The 23,989-nt window shown below is 38.1% G+C and overlaps 1 protein-coding gene across 8 annotated transcripts in view; it reads right to left on the bottom strand.

The window, feature by feature from the left end:
* Positions 1-23,989, bottom strand: part of PATJ (PATJ crumbs cell polarity complex component) — a 353,127-nt gene that overhangs the window by 315,295 nt on the left and 13,843 nt on the right. For all 8 annotated transcript variants that reach the window (XM_035018405.1, XM_035018407.1, XM_035018410.1 and 5 more), the window contains exons 4-8: positions 21,927-22,121; positions 20,276-20,415; positions 14,334-14,529; positions 11,748-11,876; positions 1,087-1,305 (exon numbers count right to left, since the gene is read on the bottom strand). In XM_035018405.1, the coding sequence (XP_034874296.1) occupies positions 1,087-1,305; positions 11,748-11,876; positions 14,334-14,529; positions 20,276-20,415; positions 21,927-22,121 (879 nt within the window). The remainder of the gene's footprint in view (positions 1-1,086; positions 1,306-11,747; positions 11,877-14,333; positions 14,530-20,275; positions 20,416-21,926; positions 22,122-23,989) is intronic.

Raw genomic sequence — 23,989 nt, forward strand, 5'->3', positions numbered from 1 at the left:
TTGCTTTATTACCCCTTGCTTCAGAGCCTGTGAGATGGCTGGAAAGATCTTGGAATGGACCAGAAAGATCTGAATTCAAATCCCAGCTTTGCAACTGATGCACTATTATGACTTTTTTTTTTTTTTTTTTTTTAATCAAGACCTAAGCTGACTGAGATCAAGAATTGGATGCCTAGGTGCGCCTGGGTGGCTCAGTTGGTTGGGCAGCTGCCTTTGGCTCAGATCATGATCCCAGGGTCCTGGGATTGAGCCCCATGTCAGGCTCCCTGCTTAGTGGACAGCCTGCTTCTCCCTCTACTGCTCCCCCTGCTTGTGTGCGCTCTCTCTCTCTGTAAAATAGATAAATAAAATCTAAAAAAAAAAAAAAAAAGTCAGATGCCTAACTGACTAAGCCACCAGGTATCCTTCACTTTATGACTTTTAAATGAGTAATTTGGATTTGAGTTCCTTCATCTAATATGATCTTATCTTGATGAAAGGATAAGGCCTATCTTGCAGAATTCCTGTGAGAATTTCAGATGACCCTGACAATTCTAGGTGTTTGATAATAGCAATGATTATTGTTATAACATAATGATTATAATAGATATTATGTATTTCCTTTGTTCATTCTGTTCCTATATAATTTATACATTGACCAGTATTAGTTTCCCTTCCAATACGTGAATGTCTCCTCACCACTCTAATGAAATAGAAATGGCAAGTACTGGGGTGCCTGGCTGACTCGATCGGTAGAGCATGCGACTCTTGATCTTGGGGTCATGAGTTTAAGCCCCACACTGGTCATAGAGCTTACTTTAAAATAAATTTTTTAAAAGCCCTTATTTAAAAAAAAGAAAGAAATGGCAAATATTTTCCAATTTACAGATGAGTAGCTGAAGTGCAGGGAGGTTGGATGACTTAAGGCTGAGAAACAGCAAAAAAGGAAATCAAATTTGTCTAATGTCTCTAAACTGGGTTCTCTGCTTCACTGGTGAGCACGGAGGCACTACTCCCACCCATGTGGCACTCTGAGTCGAAGGCACTTCTAATCTGGCAGGGTCTCACACCCAGTATTTAAGGTGAAAGAATGGTTTGCATACTCACAGCACTAGGGCTCCTGTGAGCTACAGCAGGCAGGGCAACAGGTAAGGCTGCAGGGGTGGGAGGGGTTACAGAAATTGCACCAACTGGGTCTCTTGCAACAAGCATCCGGACTGAGTTTCCACAGTTCCTTAGCACTTGCGCAACTTGCTCGCTGGTCATTCCCTGCACATCTGTGCCACCAATCTTCAAGATGTGGTCCCCTGTCTGGAGTCTTCCATCCTTTAGTTGAAGAACAAAACAAAATTATTCCAAGAAATCAATGATCTAACTGCACTGGCTAATAACCAATTCACTGGACTTTCAATTCTGACACAATGGCTGACAGAGAATATAATATGCTAAATAAAACATAACAGTTTTAATGAATGCTGAACTGGCAACAGAGAAAAGGAAATCTTTGCCAAAAAAAAAAAAGATGGGGTGGAGGATGTGTTCAAAAGGAGAACAGTAACTAGAATTCTAAAATGGGTATTTGGTTGAGGGCATCACCTCATGCCTAGTGGCCTAGAGCCAAGGTATTCATGGCCACAAAGGTAAGGAAGAGATCAGAAAACCCTGGGCCTCAAGAAGGGAAGGAGGTTGGATCTGAGACCTCCGGCATCAAGCTAGGAACTCTGAAGGCCAACAAACTCTGTGGCACGTTAAAGGATCAGCAAGATGTCAGTGTGGCTGGAAGAGGATGAGCAAAGAGAAGAGTATTCAGGAGGAGATGGGAGCATTAACTGGAGGTCAGCAGTGCAGAGTCAGTGGGAAGGGAAGTCACTGAAGGGTTCTGAACAGAGAAGGGACATTATCGAACTTACTTTCACCAAGATCCCTCAAGCTTCTGTCCTGAAAAGAGACTACAGGACAGGAAGCAACAGAAGCAGAGATACCAGTCAGGAAGCTAAAACAACTGTGGACTAGGTTAGCAGTTGTGAGAAGGAGACTCTAGATGTATTCCTAATGAACTCTCACAGGCTCTACTGATAGCTTCTACATGAGGTGGGAAAGGGAAAAAAGACTCAAAACTCCAAGTTTTTAGGCCAAGCAGTGGGTAGACAGCGCTATTAATTGAGAGAAAGAGGCCTGCAGAGGAATGGATGGGTGGGAGTAGAAATCAGGAGTTCAGTTTTAGAGATATTCAGTCTGAGATCCTATTAGACATGCAAGTGGAGATGTCAAATATGCAGCTGGATATACAGATTTGGAGTTCAGGAGAGAAGTCCAGACCACATATTTAAATATAGGAGTCATTAGCATATATAACATATTTAAAGTCAGGATTCTGGGAGAATTTAGAGAAAGGATACATAATGTTCCATTTCTTAAGCTGGAGATATCTACATGGGTAATTATTATTGTTGTGTTGTTATTTAAAATGTTTTATTTCTTAAACTAAGTAATACATACATTGGTGATTGTCATTATTTAAAATGTGCACAGCCATTATACTTTTTTATATACTTTTAAATGTGTATATTTCATACCCAGAAAAGTTTAAAACATAATATATCAAAAAGTACATCAGTTCAACATGTTTAACATTTCCCTTCTACCTCCATTTGTCAAATTCTTGAAATAGCGGATCCATCTACATTTTGTTTCATCAGAAATTTTGAATTCTCTTTACTTACCTTTACCAAGTAAAGTTACCAAGATGTAAACATAGCTGGCTACAAAAGATTATATCTGCCTAGCACTTTACAGGTCAAAAATCACTTTTTATATATCATCTCATTTAGACAGGGACAACTTTAAAATGAGCAAATGGGATTCAGACAGGTTGACTGACTTGACCAAGGTCACAAAGCTGCTGAAGAGCAGTTCTCATTTAGTCCTTTCTCTTACACTTTGATACCTCCAGAATGACAGTAGTAGACAATAAACTTACTGTTTTCCTATTCTCCAAGAAACTGCCTATTACCATCAAAATGCTTAAATAAAATGAAGAGGAAAAGTAGGTATTTTGCAGCTGGGAGAGAAGGACAGCCTGAGAATAGAGCAAGGACCATCGGGCCTGTACAGTGCTAGGTTTCCAATTCCTGGCTACAGGAGGCACCATCAATAAGGCATAGATGAAATTCAGAAGGAAAAAGTAAAAATAAAAAATAAACATAAACATAAAGCCTTAAGACTAAAAAGTCTATTCTCTATCCTTCCTCTTCCCCAATTTTGCAGGAACCTGAATAATCTAATCTAATACTAGTATTAGATCCTAGTATGGAGTAAAAAGCTATGGGCTTTGTTGTGAGGTCTGCAGAAGGCCCTAGAAGCTAGTGGAGCGGGAGAAGAGGAGGAAAACAAATGCAATTCAATTCAGAAAACATTTGCAAAGACTCAGAGAAAAGACAGATGAAAGAGGAAATAAGAATTAGTGGATTTCTACTTTAAGCACTGGTAATTTGATATTGTATCAATGCAACAACCTGAAATAAAACAAGTAACTCCTCAAGAGAAAGTCAGTGGTCATGATGAAAAACACTGGTAAAGCGGCCTCTGTAAATCAAACCATCCTTGGCCTGACCAAAGAATAAAGAATATGTCAAGTAAGTGAACTTGGCTTGGCCAAAGAATGCCACTTCACTGTAAGTCCATATTTAGTCACCTCTAGGTACAATTTTTTTTTCCTATTTTACCTCAATTCAAAATGATGTAATTTGCATCTGTCACTGAAAGTCAAACATTTTCTTCTTCCAGAAAAACAGGTGTTCTGAGGAATTCATAAGTGCAAACACAATCAGTCAGATTGACAGGAAAGACACCAAAATGATAGCTACCTTGTTTAAGTCCAGCAGCCCCAAACACTGCATTTTACTGATATTTTTTGATTGACATTCTCCTTCCATAACCTGTCTACTGTGCAAGTAAATTAAAACTCATAGAGCTCCTTTAGTTCTTTAACAGAAATCATAAATCAATGATAACCAATAAACAGCTAGGCCAAGATGCAAAGATACAGCATGCTAATCAAACATTCAAATATAAAGGTTTATTAACCCATAGGTTCTTTCAAAAGAGAAAAATAATTAGGCATATAGCCTAAGATAGTATGGAAGGCACAAAAATTAAAACAGCTGATGTGATAGAGTACCCCACATTACAGTGAAAAGACTAAAAGTATCATTTATTCACTTTAAAAAAAAAAAAGATAAAATACTTTAATCCAAGTTAGCAGGTATAGGATAAAAAATATATTAGTTTGGGGCGCCTGGGTGGCTCAGTTGGTTGAGCGACTGCCTTCGGCTCAGGTCATGATCCCGGAGTCCCGGGATCGAGTCCCGCATCGGGCTCCCTGCTCGGCGGGGAGTCTGCTTCGCCCTCTGACCCTCCCCCCTCTCATGTGCTCTCTCTCATTCTCTCTCTCAAATAAATAATAAATAAAACTTTAAAAAAAATAAAAAAAAAAAATATATTAGTTTGCATTTTAAATTCCCTGATAGGCAGTTTGGAGGATAATTTCAATTCAAAAAAATATTTGAGGGGCACCTGTATGGCTCAGTGAGTAGAGCATGCGACTCCTGATGTAAGGGTCGTGAGTTCAAGCCCCACATCGGGCATGGAGCCTACTTTAAAAAAATAATAAAAAATTTTTTTAAATATACTTTAATAAATTATTAATAAAATATTTGAAAACCTAAAGGAATTTAGGCTTGAGCTGCAAAATAAATCAAATTTGTTTCTTTGAAAACTAGAACACAGAAAATAAAATTATTACCAGGTTTGATTCCAGACCAGTTCTATCATTGGTCTTTAATCAAAAGGCAACATAACATAGGCAGAAAGTAGCAACTCTATAAACACTCTTTTCCTCAAAGAATTAAAGATACTACATCTCTGGTTTCTCTTCAGATCGCATAAATCTTTCGCCTTTTACTAAAGATACTACATCTAAAAACATCTATCCCATTTTCCTCAAATTCCCAGAGCCCTCATCAACTGATTTTTAACGATAAGGAAAAGATCTGTTTATAGATTCACTCAAAGCAAAATTTTCTTGGGAATAATCAACTATTCAGTGGCCTCAAGCTGGGCCTTGCTTATTCTAGACTAAAAATTCCTCATAGTACACACCCACCCTCCAATCTCTGCTTGGTTACATTCCTTCTTGGTATGAAAGATTACTGGATAGTTAACATGACTCATAATTGCCTAATACCAAAAGGTCAGTAATTCATCACCACTTTTAAATAGACTGCATTGTTATAGTTACCTTCCGGGGAAAATGGGTTCACTTAGTGTACCTGATTCCCCTAGAATTTCTCCAGACCACAAGAAAGATACTTCTGTCAAACGAAGTTTTACACTACCCATTTTCAATTAAAAACAAAAACAAACTTCTGAACAGAATTCCCAAAAGATGTATGTTTAAGGTACTGTGATTTTTGGAGACTGAGGTTACAGGTAGATATGGGCTTACAGACTTAATAGATTTTAAGATTGATGTATTATGTATTATAGGTTATAGATTTAGAATATAGATTATAAAGCTCCCCTTACACGATACCATGTAATTTTCCTATCCATGGAATAGGCCCTGATCGCATTTACTGACTGGTCATTGTAACTAAATCTCAACAAGAGTTTTTTTTGTTTTTTTGTTTTTTAAAGATTTTATTTATTTGACAGAGAGAGAGCGAGAGAGGGAACACAAGCAGGGGGAGTGGGAGAGGGAGAAGCAGGCTTCCTGCTGAGCAGGGAGCCTGATGCAGGGCTCGATCCCAGGACCCTGGGATCATGACCTGAGCCAAAGGCAGACTCTTAACGACTGAGCCACCCAGACACCTTCAACGTGTTTCTTAAAAAGCTCATATGAATCACTATTTTTCAATTTCGTTTACTTTGTAACATTAGAGGCAGTAGACAGCAGAAGGACAAGTACAGGCTTTGGAGACAGACACACCCAAGTTCAAATCCTGGCTCTATTTTGATCAAGCTATAGAGCCAAAGGTTGGTTACTTATTCTCCCTAAATCTCAGATACCTCTTAAGCAAAATGGGAATGAATCCTTCTCCATTGATTTGTGAGCATTAAACTTAATTACTATATGTAAAGTCTTTAGTTGAATGCCTTGCTTATAGCAAATCATCAAATGCATCCATTTCTGATGTCCCTTTAGGCTGCAGTGACCTCAGTCAGGTGTTCTTAGGCATACTCCCTCAACTGTACCCATCTTTTAACTGTATATAATATCTGTAAACACAAAAGGAAATATAGAGGGCTGTTTCATGAAACTCTTCTAAATAAGAAATACAGACTTCCTTCTCTAACTTTCTATCACCTCATTTTATATTCTTTGAGTAAAGATTGATTAACCCCATTAGCTGAACATAGGTATCACTTTATGATCAATCTAAGACATCTATATTCCCTTATCATAAAGATTGCCATAGTCAACAGTGAGCATTAACATTCAAAACATGAATACATTTTAATTAAAAGCAGTAATTCCCTTTCATTCTTTTAAAGCTATGATCAGCCTACATGAGCAACAACTTGTAAAGGCTCAGCAACAATGCACAGAGCCAGTTCAAGAGATCTTATTGGCCATTAGCTGAGATGAGAAGAGAGAGGGGATGGCTCTGTCTCTTATGTTTAGGCCTCGCCATATTCCCTACAGGAAAAAGACAATAGTTCTGTTGCTTCTAGAGCTGGCTATTATCTGATAAGCTTAGACCAACCCTGGACAAGTATACATCTGGAAAAGAAAAACATTGGGATCAATTTCATATAAATAGATTTAAGCAGTAAAAGACAGGCTTCAGAGTCAGACAGATGTGGACTCAATCTTGACTTTGTCATTTTCTAGTTGAGTAGCCCTGGGCAATTTCTTAACAGTTTCCATAACTCTAATTTGAAAATAAAATTTATGACTGTTTTAAGGATTACATGAGAATAATGTATATTAGGCAGGTAACAATGTCTGGTATAAACATTTGCTTCTGCATCATAACTGATGGGCATACCCCAACCCCCTCCTTGATGACCTGAAATAGTGACATTCCCTTCCAGTAAAGGCTGAAAATCAGACCTGGGCCTTTCCCAACACTGTCTCAACAGGATTAATTTGGGAAACTGCACATCATATTCTCCTTGTGACAATTCTTAATGCACATTAGGATATTAAAGCTCAGAAAATTCTTACAGTAAAAAAGTCTATTTGATTTTGTTTAACTTGGTGTTTTCTAAATTTATCTGACCCTTTGTTTTTCACAGTAACTACTCCACTCGGCATCTTGAAAATGCTACTCCAGCAAACAAGCTTATGAAAATTGCTAATGGGGGGAAGGGAATGTGGGAAAAGATATCAAAATACTCCACAATACCTCATTCTTTTTCAGGTTACAAAATATTTCCAAAAAACCCTTAAGAATATGTTTTCTGCCACAGATGTGTTTTGAAGATCCATAAAATGACAATTCTCAGTCTTACTAGTCTCAGAAACCCTTCACACTCTTAATTATTGAGGATAGAGAAATAGGCATTACAAAGATGTACAGAAAACTTGTGGGTGATGGATATGTTCATTTTCTTCATTGAGGAGATAGATGGTATGATGGTTAAAGTTTATGTGTTACCTTGGCTAGGCTATGGTACCCAGTTTTTTTGTGAAACACTAGTCTAGATGTTACTGTGAAGTTATTTTGCAGATATGATTAACATCTACAATTGGCTGACTTTAAGAACATTACCCTTGATAACATAGGTGGGGTGGAGAGGGGCTCCATCAAATCAGTTGAAGACTTTAGGAGCAAAAACTGAGATTTCCTTGAGAAAAAGGAATTCTGCCTTAAGACGGTAACATATAGGAAACAGAGTTTCCTAAGAAATTTTGCCAACTAGCCCTACAAATTTTTAAGTCCAGACTGCAATATCAACTCTTGCCTGAGTTTCTACTATGCTACCCTGTCCTACACATTTCAACTTGCCAGTAAACATATGTCAAATTTATGAACTGTATACTTTACCTATGTACGGTTTATTGTATATCAATTGTATCTCAAAAATTACTGAGAATCTCAAAGAGCTTTTGTTTATGTGGTTCTCCTCTGTATCTACTGAATTAGAAAATGGCACAGGGGTGCCTGTGTGGCTCAGATGATTGGGTATCTGCCTTCAGCTCAGGTCATGATCTCTAGGTCCTGGGATGGAGCCCCACCTCAGGCTCCCTGCTCAGCGGGGAGTCTGCTTCTCCCTCTCCCTCTGCTTGTGCTCTTTCTCCCTCTCAAATGAATAAAATCTTAAAAAAAAAAATAGAGAAATTTTAAAAATATTTAATGCATGTAATATACTAACATGTATTTCCATATATTGATGCATACACTTTTCATTTTGAAAATAAAAGCTATATTTTCGGGGCGCCTAGGTGGCTCAGTTGGTTAAGCGACTGCCTTCGGCTCAGGTCATGATCCTGGAGTGCCTGGATCGAGTCCCGCATCAGGCTCCCTGCTCAGCAGGGAGTCTGCTTCTCCCTCTGACCCTCCTCCCTGTCATGCTCTCTGTCTCTCATTCTCTCTGTCTCAAATAAATAAAATCTTTAAAAAAAAAAAAAAAGCTATATTTTCTACAACAAAATGGTGAGAAAAGTGGTACTTTTGAGTATTTTTGGAAATCTCTAATATCTGGCTTAAAATAAGACAACTGGTTTTGCACACCTGCTTTAGCATTCAGTACATTGCAATATGTTGTTCTGGCTGAAGTATATAAAGAAAATATGGCCTCAATTAGATACCTAGTTGGAAAATGGTGGAGTATTTTAATAGCCCTTCGAGTCCATTCTTCTTTGATAACACACCAAAACTTGACAATTGTGGTTTCTTAAAGATCAGCGGCAATATGGAATCTGCAACTTCATCAACAAACTTTCAAATACTGTTTCATTTAAATCTATTGATCAGTCCTGAATCCTGAATGGACCTTTTACCTATACATTGTCATATCACACATTGGTCTTCAGAAAATACTGACATACAGACTCATGCAGATCTTCCAAATATTGACATATTTCATTATACAATATTTTTTAAATCACATTAATATCAGCAATAATCTAATCAGAATAGTCTTTAAATACTGGAAAATGTCAAGCTCATGGTAAAACACAACTTTTCCAGAATTCTAATTTTTGCTTCAAAGTTCAAATTTTATCATCACCCACAAACGCTGTCAGTTGTTTTCCTTGAAGTGACAGGCTTGCTTCATTCATTTTCAAAGAAATGTCTGCCAAGCACCCAAGTCTGAAAACCATAATTTTTCTGTCAATTATTCTTTCAAAAATAAAAATACTATTCCAGATTGGTGGTTGCCAGAAGTTGCGGGGGAGGGGGTAGCAGGTAGGCAAAATGTGTGAAAATGGTCAAAAGGTACAAACTTACATTTATAAAATAACTAAGTCATTGGGATATAATGTACAATGTGGTGACCACAGTTAACAATACTGTATTGTACATATGAAAGTTGCTAAGACAGAAGATCTTAGAAGTTCTCATCACAAGAAAAAAATGTAACTGTTATGATGGATATTAACTTGACTACTGTGGAGGTCATTTCACAGTATAAAACATCAAATCATGTTGTATGGCTGAAATTCATAACATATGTCACATTTCAAAAAACATTTTTGAATGAGAGCAAAAAATTTAAAAATTTTTAAATGTTTTCCATATTAAAAAAGCGGCTAGTTTGTCTCACAAATATTTTTTTAAAGATTTTATTTATTTATTTGAGAGAGAGAGAGATCACAAGCAGGGGAGAGCGGTAGAGGAAGAAGCAGACTCCCTGCTGAGCAGGGAGCCCAATGTGGGACTTGATCCCAGGGCCCTAGGATCATGACCTGAGCTGAAGGCACATGTTTAACCAACTGAGCCACCCAGGCGCTGTGTCTCACAAATATTTTTCTCAAACCAACCATCATAATTCAGTATGTGGCAAAAGTACTGTATGGTATGTCCCATTTTGTTACATAATATTAAAAAGACATGCAGTTAAATTTCAAAATTTGCTAGAAATAATTTTTTGCTGCACTTTCTTAAGACTGACTTTTTTTTTTTCTTTTTTTTTCTCTTTCCCCACAATGGAGAAGAATGCAGTGACCACTAGCATGGTTTGATGCCACTTCCTTGTTTTAATCCCACAGACCCCCTACAAGAGGTAGGGATCCCCACAAAGCAAACTCTGAGAGCAGCTTCTCTAAATACAAGTGGAGGCTAAAAATAGGAATATTAGCAGCTCCACAGTTTGTGTAAGATGGAACAATCTTGAAAAGAAATGGGGTGCTGAGGAATTTATCTCAAAGCTGCATTTGCAAGGCAAGTTCATTTTTACTTATACTTATCAGAAGGGATATATTTGTAGGTAACTGAACATCAATTACTGAAATTTACATATTATTCTGGTTATCATGGACAGTTCACATACTATGGGCTCACTATTAAGTGACATCATAACCAAATTTCTGAACGAAAACTACATGCAACGTTTAACATTTTCTTCAATGTAAAACTAAACAGAAATAGTTCATAAGTTTTACTTATTTTTTAATTTTATTTATTTGACATAGAGACAGAGAGAGAAGGAACACAAGCAGGGGGAGTAGGAGAGGGAGAAGCAGGCCTCCTGCTGAGCAGGGAGCCCGATGCGGGGCTCAATCCCAAGACCCTGGGATCATGACCTGAGCTGAAGGCAGACACTTAACCGTCTGAGCCACCCAGGCACCCCAGTTCATAAGTTTTAAAACAGCCCACTTTCAGGGGCATCTGGCTGGCTCAGTCAGTGGACCATGTGACTCTTGATCTCAGGGTTATAAATTCAAGCCCCATGGTAGGCACGGAGCCTAGTTTAAAAAAAAAGAAAAAAGAAAAAAAGCCCACTTTCAGTTTAAACTGCTAAATAATGAAGTATAGCCATTTGGCTTATAATGTGAGAAAACTAATTCAAGTGAAGTTTACCACATACAATATTAGGACAAATGTTTATAATCACTGTACCTTCTGAGTTTAGCATTTAGGTCCTTGAAAAATACATTGGGAGAGAATAACAGACATTCAAAATACAATACCTATTAACAACTCAACAAAAAAATACTGTCCTCTGATGGGATCAAGAAGACTGTCAACCTGTTGAATCTCAGATCTGTACCTCTGAAACAAATAATGCAATATATGTTAAGAAAAAAAAAAGAAGAAGAAGGTAGCAGGAGGGGAAGAATGAAGCGGGGGAAATCGGAGGGGTAGACGAACCACGAGAGAGATGGGACTCTGAAAAACAAACTGAGGGTTCTAGAGGGGAGGGGGGTGGGAGGATGGGTTAGCCTGGTGGTGGGTATTGAGGAGGGCACGTTCTGCATGGAGCACTGGGTGTTATGCACAAACAATGAATCATGGAACACTACATCTAAAACTAATGATGTAATGTATGGGGATTAACATAAGAATAAAAAAAAAGAGAGAGAGAAGACTGTCAACCACAAGCCAAAAAAAAAAAAAAAAAGTTGACTTAGGAAATGTTTCAAATAAAGCCAAGTGAGTGTGTATTAACATTCATGGGAATAAAAATTTTTTTAGCAATATTTAAATTCTAATTACGGAATCATATATCCTAGTAACCCATGTTATAAAATTACATTTCAAACCATACAATTTAAACTGTATGACACCAAAATGAGAACAAACGAGTCAACTTACTCGATCTGCTAATCCTCCAGGAACGATCGTCCTCACAACCACACCACTTGATTTTCCTCCAACTATTCCAAAACCTAATCCAGAGCCATCATTAATGAGCTCAACATCTTCAATATGGCCCCAATGAACCTACAAATTAATGGCAAAAAAAGCCAAGGTTAGTGAAACACAGATACTTAGCTTTCCAATACAATAATAAGTAAAAGATATACCACAAATTGAACATGCCTACAAGTAATCAGGGCAACTTTCTAGAGGCTAGGAGATATGTAACGATGATCAGATGGTCCCCGCCCTTGAAAATCTTATAATTCAGTAGAAAGATAATCTAAAACACAAATAATTAAAATATGAGGCAGAATACTGAATCATAAGATACATAGCTCGAAGAGGATAGAGACATGTTGCCTTATTCTCCAGTCTGTACCCAATATCTACCACAATGTCCAGCACACAGGAGGAACCAATAAATATGTGTTTACCTGAATTGGAAGAGAATCACAGACTATTATAAAGATGCAGGAGCGGGGGACCAGGGGGAGAGATAAGAGGTTGAATCCAATGAAGAATTACGGAAAGCTTCGAGGAAAAGGTCGCATTTTAATTGCAGTATGGGGAGGGAAAAAAAAAACCCACATCCGAGCAAAAGGGAAATGTAAGAGCAAAGCAGGGCCAAGTAACAGAATGGGTCAAAGATATGGTCAAAAGATTGGATTTACTTAACTGGATAAGCAAAAGGAGTAACTGAAGGTTTTAAAAAAAGGAAGGACAGGGATGCCTGGGTGGCTCAGTCGGTTAAGCATCTGCCTTTGGCTCAGGTCATGACTCCAGGGTTCTGGGATGGAGTCCCGCATCGGGCTCCTTGCTCAGTGGGGAGCCTGCTTCTCCCTCTGCCTGTCACTCCCCCTGCTTGTGCTCGCTCTCTCTGACAATTAAATAAAATCTTTAAAAAAAAAAAAAAAAAAAAGAAGGACAGGAACAAAGCAGTGGTTTAGGAAGATTAATCTGACAGCAATATGAAGGATGAAATGCTGAGGACACAAGGTAAAGAGACTAATTAAGCAGGTTCTTATGTGGGAGAGGTAAGGTAGGCCCCACTGAAGACACAGCAATAAGACTATATGAATCAAACTGAGAGACGTTAAGCATTTTGCCTCTAACTAGTAGGCTTCCATCATAAATATGCATTAGGGGTGCCTGGGTGGCTCAGGTGGTTAAGCATCCAACTCTAGATTTCAGCTCAGGTCATGATCTCAGGGTGGTGAAATTAAGCCTCTGGCTCTACATTCAGAGGGGACTCTGTTTAAGATTCTCTCTCCCCCTCTGCCCCTTCTCCCACATGCACTCTCCCCCAAATAAATTAATCTTAAAAAAAAAAAAAGTGCATTAAATTTACATATCTAACCACAGAATAAAATCCGCCATCTCAAGCTCAACAGGGTATACTTACCAGTTTTACTATTATACTAAGTTGGACAGTTACTATGCAAGGTTAAAATAACCAGGAATATTAGGATATGTAATAAATTCAGGTCTAAAACAATATCTAGTATCTGGGAAGTAACAAATTTGCTAAAATATGCCTGAATTAATGATCACAACTAATATTCAGAGTGTATATTTTGCACTAGGCACTGTGCTTAGCTCTTCACATGCACTCTCATGTAATCCGCATATTATCTCTGTGATGTGGATGCTGTTATTAGTTCCAAGGAAGAAAAGAAACTGAGGGTTGGAGGAGTCAAGGAACCTTCCTGATATGACACAGCTAGGAAGTGGCAGAACTGGACTTGAACCCATCTTAGCCTAGCTCCAGAGCCCTTGTTCTTAACCACTATGCAAAGCATTTTCTCACTTTGTTCCTTGTATTTATTATGTAAATTGTGCTGTATAAATATCACCGATTACAAAAGGGAAAATATCTATACGTTAATTTGTGTTGTGACCTTGTACTGTACCTGGATGGTCTATTGTTTCTTTTGTCCCAATGAATGAAAATTAATCAGCTAGCACTTAGTGTTATAAGAAAGTAAGATTTATTAACTTGCATTCTGAAGATGGAGGCCAAAATCTGTAAAACCTTATAAACCAAGTTGAAAGATTCCCAAAAGACACATATGCTTTTATTCTTTTAAACTGCTCAGTATACATGCTTACATGAAAAGGAAACCTATAATTTTGCAGTGTCAATAATCTAGTCATAAATACCCAATATGATCTACAAAAATGTTTTTGAGATAAATAACATAACTAAATCTTACTTAAGATACTCAACAGTAAATCTCTAATAAAAACTCTCAGCTTAATTAAGAACCGCCTACATCACTGAGGAACAAGACTCTTTCCAAATAAGTTATGCGTAATACAACAATTCACCTTTTACATTAAATAATAATCTTAAATAAGGAGAACCATAGGACATTGAAAAAACAATCCTGTGAAATTTCTTGTTTAATACGTTAATGCTGTATTTAGAGATGTGATCTTTCCTGAAGTATGACAAGTAAAATAGCATCTTTTAAATGTCTTTACACTTCTTAAAATCAGTAGCATAATTAAAATTATTTTTCCAAATTTGTAACTCACTGTTTCAGGCAGAGTGGTATCAGTTAGCCTGGTAGAAGTACTGCTTTTTCTGTGGACGGGTTCCCTGGCCACAACCAGATGCAGAGATCCAGTGGTTTGTTGTAATAACGCAATTGCTCGCTGATGGGAAATGTTCTGATCCAGTGGTGTGTGATTAATAGCCAATATTTGGTCATTTTCCCTTAATCTTTGATCCCTTGATAGAATAAGAAAATTCTGTTATAAGTGATACAATAGCATCATTTAAAAAAAAATCTTTTATTCAAGTGGAACAGTTTATCTCTTATGGCACTACTTCACTTAGTACATTTATTCAAATAATTATATGACAGCTCTTCAGGGTGCTTTTCATCAAAGCACTTATTAGCTAACTAACCGATTAAGTGGTGCATCCCTAAACGTGTGCGCGCACACACACACACACACACAACCATCTGGCTAGAAAAATAAGCAAAAACAATGCGTGGGGGGGCCCCACTGCCAAGGTTTTGCATATAAGAACACTGCCACCATTCTGCACGAATCCTATACTCCTGAACCCCTTCCAACCTGACTTCAGCATATACCACACTGGGGTAACTGTATCCTCCTCAAATTCACCAATAACCTCCTCTCTAGCAGAGTCACCCTGTCTAGATCATCCTTTACATCTCCGACATCTGTCAATTGTTAGGCCAAACTCTCCTTGAAAATCAATAGATGCTACTTCTAAATCTGTATTTAAGCCCTTCTCTGTCTCAATCCTCAACTGCCCAACTGCTAACCTAGGTAAAAAAAGAACTATTTTAAAAAGAAATTAGCAAAACCTTAAGGAAAAAAACACACTATTATAGTTAATATTTACTGAGCACTTGTGAGAAGCCACATAATGTGCTAGATGCTTTATAGGTATTATCTCATTTAATTCTCACAACCACCTCTTACTTAGTGACAGGGGAACCAGGGTGGCACAGTCAGTTAAACATCCGACTCTTGATTTCAGCTGAGGTCATGGTCTCAGGGTCCTGAGATCGAGCCCTGCATTGAGCCCCATGTCAGGCTCCGCACTCAGCACGGAGTCTGCTTGTCCCTCTCCCTCCCCCCCACTTGTACTCTCTAAGATAAAATTAAAAAAAAAAAAAAGGTAGTTACATTTTACATGTAAGAAATTAAAGCCTTATCTTAGCTGACTCTGAAATGTATTTCACTTTCGTAGGATTTACGTATTTGACTTCATTATCTCCCAGACACCACTCTCTCTTCCCATTTCTCCATCATCACCCCTTCAGTTCCTTCTTAACCCTCTTTATCTCTTTGCCTCCATCCATCTTCTTCCATTCCCCATGTCAACCATCCAGTGGAGATCCTTCTCTAATGCCTAAAAGTGAACTTTCAAAATTTCTCAAGGTTTATTTTGCTAGGCTCTCTTAATGCTGGTATTGCCCAACTTGAAAACGTGTAACAATTATCTGTGATTACTGACCAGTAAGGAGAGAGCCAAAGGAAAGAGAACAAACTCTTATCATCATAGTTTCATAAATGAAAATTAACCTTCAAAATACAGAATCTCCCAGAGGAGGGATTTATCTAATTCAAAAACTCAGAATTATGAAAATTCCATTATATTGCCCTTATCTTTCTTAGGTCACAGCAGATTCAGCAAAACTTTGTCATGGATCAGAATTTGGTAGTTTTTTTTTCTTAAGATTTATTTATTTTAGAGACAGAGAGCGAGAGTGGGGCGGAGGCTGGGGGACAGAGGGAGAGGGAGATCTCCAGCAGACTCCCCGCTGAGCATGGAGCCTGATGCAAGGCTCAACCCCACGACCCTGAGCTCGTGACCTGAGCCGAAATCAAGAGTGGATGCTTCACCGACTGAGCCACCCAGGCACTCCTGGTAACTTTTTTTTTTAAAGATTTTATTTTTAAGTAATCTACACCCAACATGGGGCTTAAACTTACTGGCCCAAGATCAAAAGTTGCATGCTCTACCAAGGGAGCCAGCCAGGTGCCCTCAGAACAGAATCTGGTAACTTCTGAGCTCAGGGACACAGGGTAAACTTGGTTGGTATTCAAAGGCCTGTGCATGGGATGCCTGGATGGCTCAGTCAGTTAAATGTCTGCCTTCAGCTCAGGTCATGATCCCAGGGTCCTGGTATTAAGTCCCACATCGGGCTCCTTGCTCAGCAGAGAGCCTGCTTCTCCCGCTGCCTGCCATTCTCTTGCTCTCATTCTCGCCCTCTCTCTGACAAATAAAATCTTAAAAAATAAATAAATAAAGCACTACCTCTTAAAAAAACAAAAACAAAAATGGGCGCCTGGGTGGCTCAGTTGGTTAAGCGACTGCCTTCGGCTCAGGTCATGATCCTGGAGTCCCTGGATCGAGTCCCGCATCGGGCTCCCTGCTCGGCAGGGAGCCCGCTTCTCCCTGACTCTCCCCCCTCTCATGTGCTCTCTCTCTCTCATTCTCTGTCTCAAATAAATAAAATCTTTAAAAACAAACAACAAAAAAAAAACAAAGGCCTGTGCATGTGGTCCCCGAGTACTCCTTCCAACTTGGCTTCCTTCCCACATAAACCCCCTTTCCAACCATTCTGACCTACTCTTTCCCACTCAAACACGTCTGGCATTTCCTGCTCTTGTGTAAATGGTTTCCTCCACCTCGGATGCCCTTTGACTCTACTCAGCCAAATCAATCCACCCTCTGTGATCAGCTTAGTGTCTCTCTTTCCCACCCTCCCCATCACTTACCTCATTATCACAGTGCTCTGAACCACTCATTTACCACTCACTGAATATTCATTTATACTAAATATGCTATCGACAGAGCTAGCTAAATCCTACTAACCTGTATGTTTTCTGAGGATAGACACTCATGTTTTAGATTATCTTTTGAAACTAGCAAGTTACATATGAAAATATCTATTTTTGAGGTCAAAATTGTGGGTGGCTCTCATAATAAATCAGATATCATTAAAAATGCTGCTTAGGGGCGCCTGGGTAGATCAGTCAGTTAAGCATCTGCCTTCCGCTCAGTTCATGATCCCAGGGTCGTGGGATCAATCGGGCTCCTAACTCAGCAGGGGGTCTGCTTCTCCCTCTGCCCTCTTCCCTCTCGTGCTCTCTGTCTCTCATTCTCTCTCTCTCTCAAATAAATGAATAAAATCTTTTAAAAAATAAGTAAATAAAATAAAAGTGTTGCTTATACATCCTGGGGCACCTGGGTGACTCAGTCAGTTGAGTGTCTGACTCTTGATTTCAGCTCAGGGTGGTGGGATTGAGCCCCGCATTGGGCTTGCAATGGGCATGGAGCCTGCTTGGGATTTTCTCGATTTCTCTCCCTCTGCCCCTCTCCCCGCCCCTCATTTGCTCTCGTGCTCTCTTTAGAAAAAATAAAAATAAAATAAAAATGTTGCTTATACATCCTTTTATTAATATTAGGAAAGGCTTATTATGTTGAGATAAGGATATAAAATTGTATATGCTCCATGACCTTGTCTTTATAAAAAGAAAACATTCAACTGTATTTCCTAGTTGTCTTAGGGTAGTCAAAGTCCTAGAGTTTGCTTATCATATTTCTATATTTTATGATTTTCTATTATATGTATTACTTTCATAATTTTGAAATCTATATTTTATAAATTGAAAATGTTGCTTGCGAACCTTTCCCAAGTCCTACATTTGTTTTTAAATGTGACCACTATGGACAATACCAGAAATTACTTCCAGTTTCCCATCTCCAATGTCCTTCTTTCTCTGACTTCTTTACCTAAATTCCTATTCACAGCTTGTTCATTAAGGAAAATTTCTTAATTAATCCCAAATGAATGAGATACTCTTGAATCTTTTCAACCCTGATATAACTCATTTGGATAAGTTCTTAATTTACTCACATTCAAATCTTCTATTTTCTGGAAATCAATCTATTTTAATCTACCCCCCCACCCCCACCCCAATAGACTGCCAGGACACTATACTTATTCCTAGTTAAGTATCTGCTCAGGGAATATAACCTCAACTCCAGATAAACAAATTGTGGAGAAAAGAAATCTCCTGGAAAATATGATTTTGATGGATTCTAAAGTTGAACAGAATTAGTTTTACTGCTACTATTATTTATAATTTAACTCCCACATACTGTTTGTATATACTGAATACATATTTTTCATTTAAGGTTGAGATGAGTTCTCTCTATTGCAACATTCAAAAATAATGGATTCCCATTACTTTGAGAGACAATGGTCTTAGGTAAGCTCCTAAAATAACACAATTCTATGTGGAAAGTCCTCAGGAGAAAGGAAGAACTGATCATGAAAACCATTTAACATGATCTAGAAGGTCATGCATGACTGACCCCACCTCTCTCCAATCCTTTCTTGTACTCTCTTGCACTAAGCTCCCACACCAGGTAAATACCAGCCTCACTCCAAGGATAGATAGGAGCTGTGTTCCTTCTCTCCATATGACTACTGCTCAAGACAGTCTCTCTTTTCCTCTGACACCTTCTGCTCTTTGCAGACCCCACTCCTTTAAGCACTGCTGTCTCTGGGAAGCCACCTGACTGCTTAGCCTTGGTCAAGGCTCTTTACACACCAACATGTCAAACTTCTCTTTTTGAAAATGTTCACTTCAATCTGTAACTACAGACTTAGTACAGAGTACCTCAGACATAAGGATTGACCACAAAAAGGTTGCACGACTTTGAAGATACACTAAAAACTACTGAATTGTACACTTTAAAATGAGACGTACAGTTACGGTACGTGAACTGTATACCAATAATAATTTTTTAAGTTAAAAAATTTAGAAAGAAAAGTTGGGCCAATAAAAGTTAAGTAGACTTTTTGTCAAGGGACAGCATAGCCTAAAGTAAACTAATGGTAAGTGACCCGAAGTCCGGGCTCACCTGGGATTGTCTAGGTTTGCCAGAATAGTCCTACTCTATACCTGCTGTTTCAGGGTCATTAACAGAACCCCCTCTCAGTCCCAAAACTCTCCCAACATGGACAATAAACTATATGGTCACCCTAACTATGTGAACCCAATCTCCAAGAACAGCACAGAATTTCACAAATACATCTGACACTGATAAGTTTCCTCCGTTTCCTCAGAACATACTTGAGGAAATGCCACATGAAATGGCAAGAATAAAAGCTGCAGAGTCATGGAAATCCATTATTTCTGAATATTCAGGTGGGGAGCCTAGAACTGATCCTCCATGAATGGTGAATGTGAATTCAAAAATTTATTATTGGCTGAGAATTTTTTTTTAATAATAGAACCACTGCTGTTGCTATCATTTTAACAGGTAGTAGTAACGTAATGAACAGTGTGCCTATTAAATGAATAATAAAAGACCTGAAATCAAATAGAGACAGAATATAAGGCTTGCACATACCCCTTAAAATAAGAAAACCATGGCACAGTGCAATAGGGGGGAATCACGCAGATTTAAGGAGGCTTTTAATTGACAAGAGAAATAATCAACAGTGTGATAGGACCACAAAAACAATTTTCTAATCTTAAGTTTAATAAACCAGAGTACGCAGAATCCGAATTTCAGTATTTCCATGTTACTGATCAGACGTAGCTAAAATACCATGTTCGATTGTGGGAGAGTATGGCAGAATAGAAAGCGCACTAGCTTGGCTGTCAGACTGTCTTGGAATCATATCAGGGCTCATGGTTCCAGCATCAACAGCTCTGTGACTACAGGTAAAGCACTGAGCCTCTCTGAATTCAGCTTCTCATCTACGGAACAGGGTAATGGTATTACTAGCTAGATGGCTGTCCCAAGTACCTGGGAGAGTATCTGCTAAAGGCATGACAAAGGCATATGAGAAGGAAACGCGTTAGCTGCTACGGTTAACTGTTTAATTACTAGTTTCTTATTCTCTTCAGAATAATGTTTTCAGGATTCTCAGAAAAAGATTAGCAAAACGCAAAAGGAACATCCTCCTCACCTGTCTGCTATACTCCCTCGCTGCACTTCCTTCACCAAGATATCAACTTCTCCCAGATTTTGACTTCTCAGGGCCACCACACTGAATCCAAGGCCTCCGGATGAAGGCCGTTCTATATCGATATATTCAATTTGCCGGCCCTAATGAAGGGGGATAATAAAAACAAAAAAGTCAATGAAGTACATTTAACCACTGTACTCTTTCCAAAGAACTGAAATTGCTATTTTTGTGAGTAACACAACAAACAGCTTCTCCTAAGTCATCTCTAGCCAAAAAAACTCAGCATTTCAGCAATACGTTATTTCTGGAAATCCTCTCACTTGATTATCTTCAGTAGGACATAAGAGGGCGTGTGCAGTGTTCTGCAACCTCAGGGAATCAGAGAGGTATTTTCACACTTCATTCACATTGTGAGATGAAGACCACACTGGATGAAAATTCCTGAGGAAAAAAACTTTTTCCACAGTAAATTCTGAATTACTTTTTATACTGAATTTCTCTAAATTCTCTTCATGCAAAATATGTTTTTAAATGAGGAAAGCAAAATAGATAGCAAAAATATGCCAGTGTTGGGTGGCTCAGTCGTTAAGCGTCTGCCTTCGGCTCAGGTCATGATCCCAGGGTCCTGGGATCGAGCCCCGCATCGGGCTCCCTGCTTGGCGGGAAGCCTGCTTCTCCCTCTCCCACTCCCCCTGCTTGTGTTCCCTCTCTCGCTGTCTCTCTCTCTCTGTCAAATAAATAAATAAAATCTTTAAAAAAAAAAAAAATATGCCAGTGTTCAGCCTAAGTTAGAACCAGCTGCATTTGTTAGGGTCCTGTTTTTAATTATATTGTGATGAATTAATCCATTTTGTTAGGTTAATTCAAAAGATTATGGAAAGGCCACCATTCAAATGTGCTCTACATGTAGTGAACAGTATTTGATTGCTTTAGTTAATAATTGCATTTATGACACGAGAACTTCATAAATGCAATCACATAACAGAAGCATCACATAAAAATAATTATTAGTCAAATTAAGAGGACAGAGCTATAAAGTCAAAAAGGAATTAGGTGTAGATTTAAATATTACACCTTAAACAGATTCTTTGTGATCTTAAAACTCAACTTTCATTTTAAAGACACTTATTAGAAGGTGAGTTGACAAACATAAAACACATCCAAAAATTCAACTGTTTAATTTTTAATACGTATTAGGGATAAAACTGGATTACTCCCTCAAATGTTCCCAGAGATTTTCCAAATCATATTAATTCTAACTCCCATTAATTCTGTATTGATAAAAAGTTAAAAACAGTTCAAAGGGAATTTCATCACTTCTGGCAGACATATCAATTTTCCTATGATCAAAATCATTAAGAATCTCTTTTCAAGTGCAGATATGTGTCAAATTGGAGTAATTTTGTAAAAACTCTTTACCACACACACATATTTTCCTTAAGTCATTTTAAGCCAATAAATTTCTAATACACAGGTTAGAAAATAGTATCAATCTCTCCTAACAAAATAAAAATGCAAGCAAACCACACATAGTAGCAAATTTTAAGGCAAAAAGAGAGTATTCTTCTTTTTTAAAGAGTATTGTTTTCTTTTTTTAACCTATAACAGGAGAAATATAGCTAAATATTCCCATGACAAGATATAACTTTACCTGCGCCATCTGTTGAATGACTGAGTTAAAGTCTTCATTTCTTGACTTAGGAGTCCAAGGAAATAACCCAGAGACAGTCAAATTATTAGAGGGTCTTTGGGCATTCCCGTTAGTAATGGCACCATCTGTAAACACTAATAGACCTTTCCTAGAAAAATCAAAGTTGGCCAAACAATCTGAGGGTATATGGCTGAGCTGTTGGGGAGAAAAACAAGAGAATCATCAACAGAAACCTATAGAAAATAAATTATTTCTATTTATTAAGTATTCTATTTTGCCCATTACATGTATAATTTGCATATTAAATATTTGCACATGAAAAAATAAGACACAGATACATGAATCTGTGTTTGCAAGGCTACAGTTTTTTTTATTTAGTATTACACAGAATATTTAATAGGTTAAAATGTGTTGCTTCCTGGGGCACCGGGGTGGCTCAGCTGGTTAAGCGTCTGACTCTTGGTTTCGGCTTGGGTCAAGATCTGAGGGCGTCTGCTTGAGATCCTCTCCCTCTCCTTTCCTTCTCCCTCTGACCTCTCCCAGCTCATGTGCTCTCTCTAAAATAAATAAATCTTTAAAAAAAATATATGTTGCTTCTTGCCTTGTACCATTACCTCAAGTTAACAGCATGTACAACAGTTCATTACACTTCACATACACAGATACATCCAGTCAGATAAACATGTAGACACTGAGCCCTTTTGCATTTCCACGTAAAAGGCCACAAAAGATCCACAGGTAAATTAAACAAAAATAACAATAACAGTATTTACTGAATGACTGCTATGAGCAAAGTACTATACCAAACTCTTACTTGTTATCTCATTTAATCCTTATAACAGCCCTAAGAGATATTATTCCATTTTGCGAACATGAAAACTAAGACACACAGGTTAACTTGCCCAAGATTAGTGGCAAATGAGTCACAGAGCCACTTAAACATTATAGAAAAAAAAAAAAAAAAGGAGGAGGGAGAGAATTCTGTAATTATGGTGAATAGGAAAATAGAGGTTAAGTTTTAAAATATCATTGGCTGATAGAAATGCCACCAGTGGAATTAAGGTAACATCAAGAACAAATGTCGGGGAGGCGGGGAGCCTGGGTGGCTCAGTTGGTGAAGCGTCTGCCTTCGGCTCTGGTCCTGATCCCAAGGTCCTGGGACTGAGCCCCATGTGGGACTCCCTGTTCAGCTGGGAGTCTGTTCCTCCCTCTCCCTCTGACCCTCCCCCTGCTTGTGCTCTCCCTCTCACTTACTCTCTAGTGAATAATTAAAAAAAAAAAACAAATGTCAACAGGACCTCATTAAAAAAAAAAACAATAACCATCAAAACTCTGAGACACTCAAAAAAAAAATCAGATTTTACAGTTGAATGGATAAAAATATGATTATGCATATAACAACTGCAAACTACATAAATATAAAAGATTATTATTATGATGCAGTGGTTGGTCAAGTCCACTCTTAGTCCAGTAAGAGTAAGAGATTTGTGGTGACCTTTCCCAATTTCTGTTGCTACCAATAGAATTCACTGTTGTACTACAGGACTCATCGCATGACCAGGGAATATAGAAAGCAGACCATCAATATGGGAAGTGATAAAATTATGGTATAATTCTGATCTAGAGAAAGAAATTCACAAAAAGGTTTATGTGCAGAGTTTAATCCTTAGTTATAGAATAATCACTTGCTAAATATTTATGGGCAGCCATTTTGATTTATCAGCAAAAACCATTGTTTTCCCAGATTTTATTAATTTTCTCTTAACAATTCTGTTACATTATCTCCAATTACATTTAAAATTCTGCCCAAAAGTAACCCATAGGATAGCTACTATTCAAGCCCAGCTTCTAGAATAGATGATTTAAAAGCAGTTTGCCATCCCTGACCCCAAAACACAGCAACCAAGAGGACAGCTAAAATTATTAATTTACATCACTCTAAGAAGAAGTGCTATTTTGCCAATAGTTGAACACAATATGCATGTAGAAACCACAAGAGTCTGGGTACTATGCTCTATGTAGTAGAGGAAAGACAGGTAAATATTAAAACACCGGTTATAATG

This window comes from Mirounga leonina, unplaced genomic scaffold (assembly GCF_011800145.1).
Source record: "Mirounga leonina isolate KUSES-001 unplaced genomic scaffold, KU_Mleo_1.0 Mir_173, whole genome shotgun sequence".
NCBI classification, from domain to species: Eukaryota; Metazoa; Chordata; class Mammalia; order Carnivora; family Phocidae; genus Mirounga; species Mirounga leonina.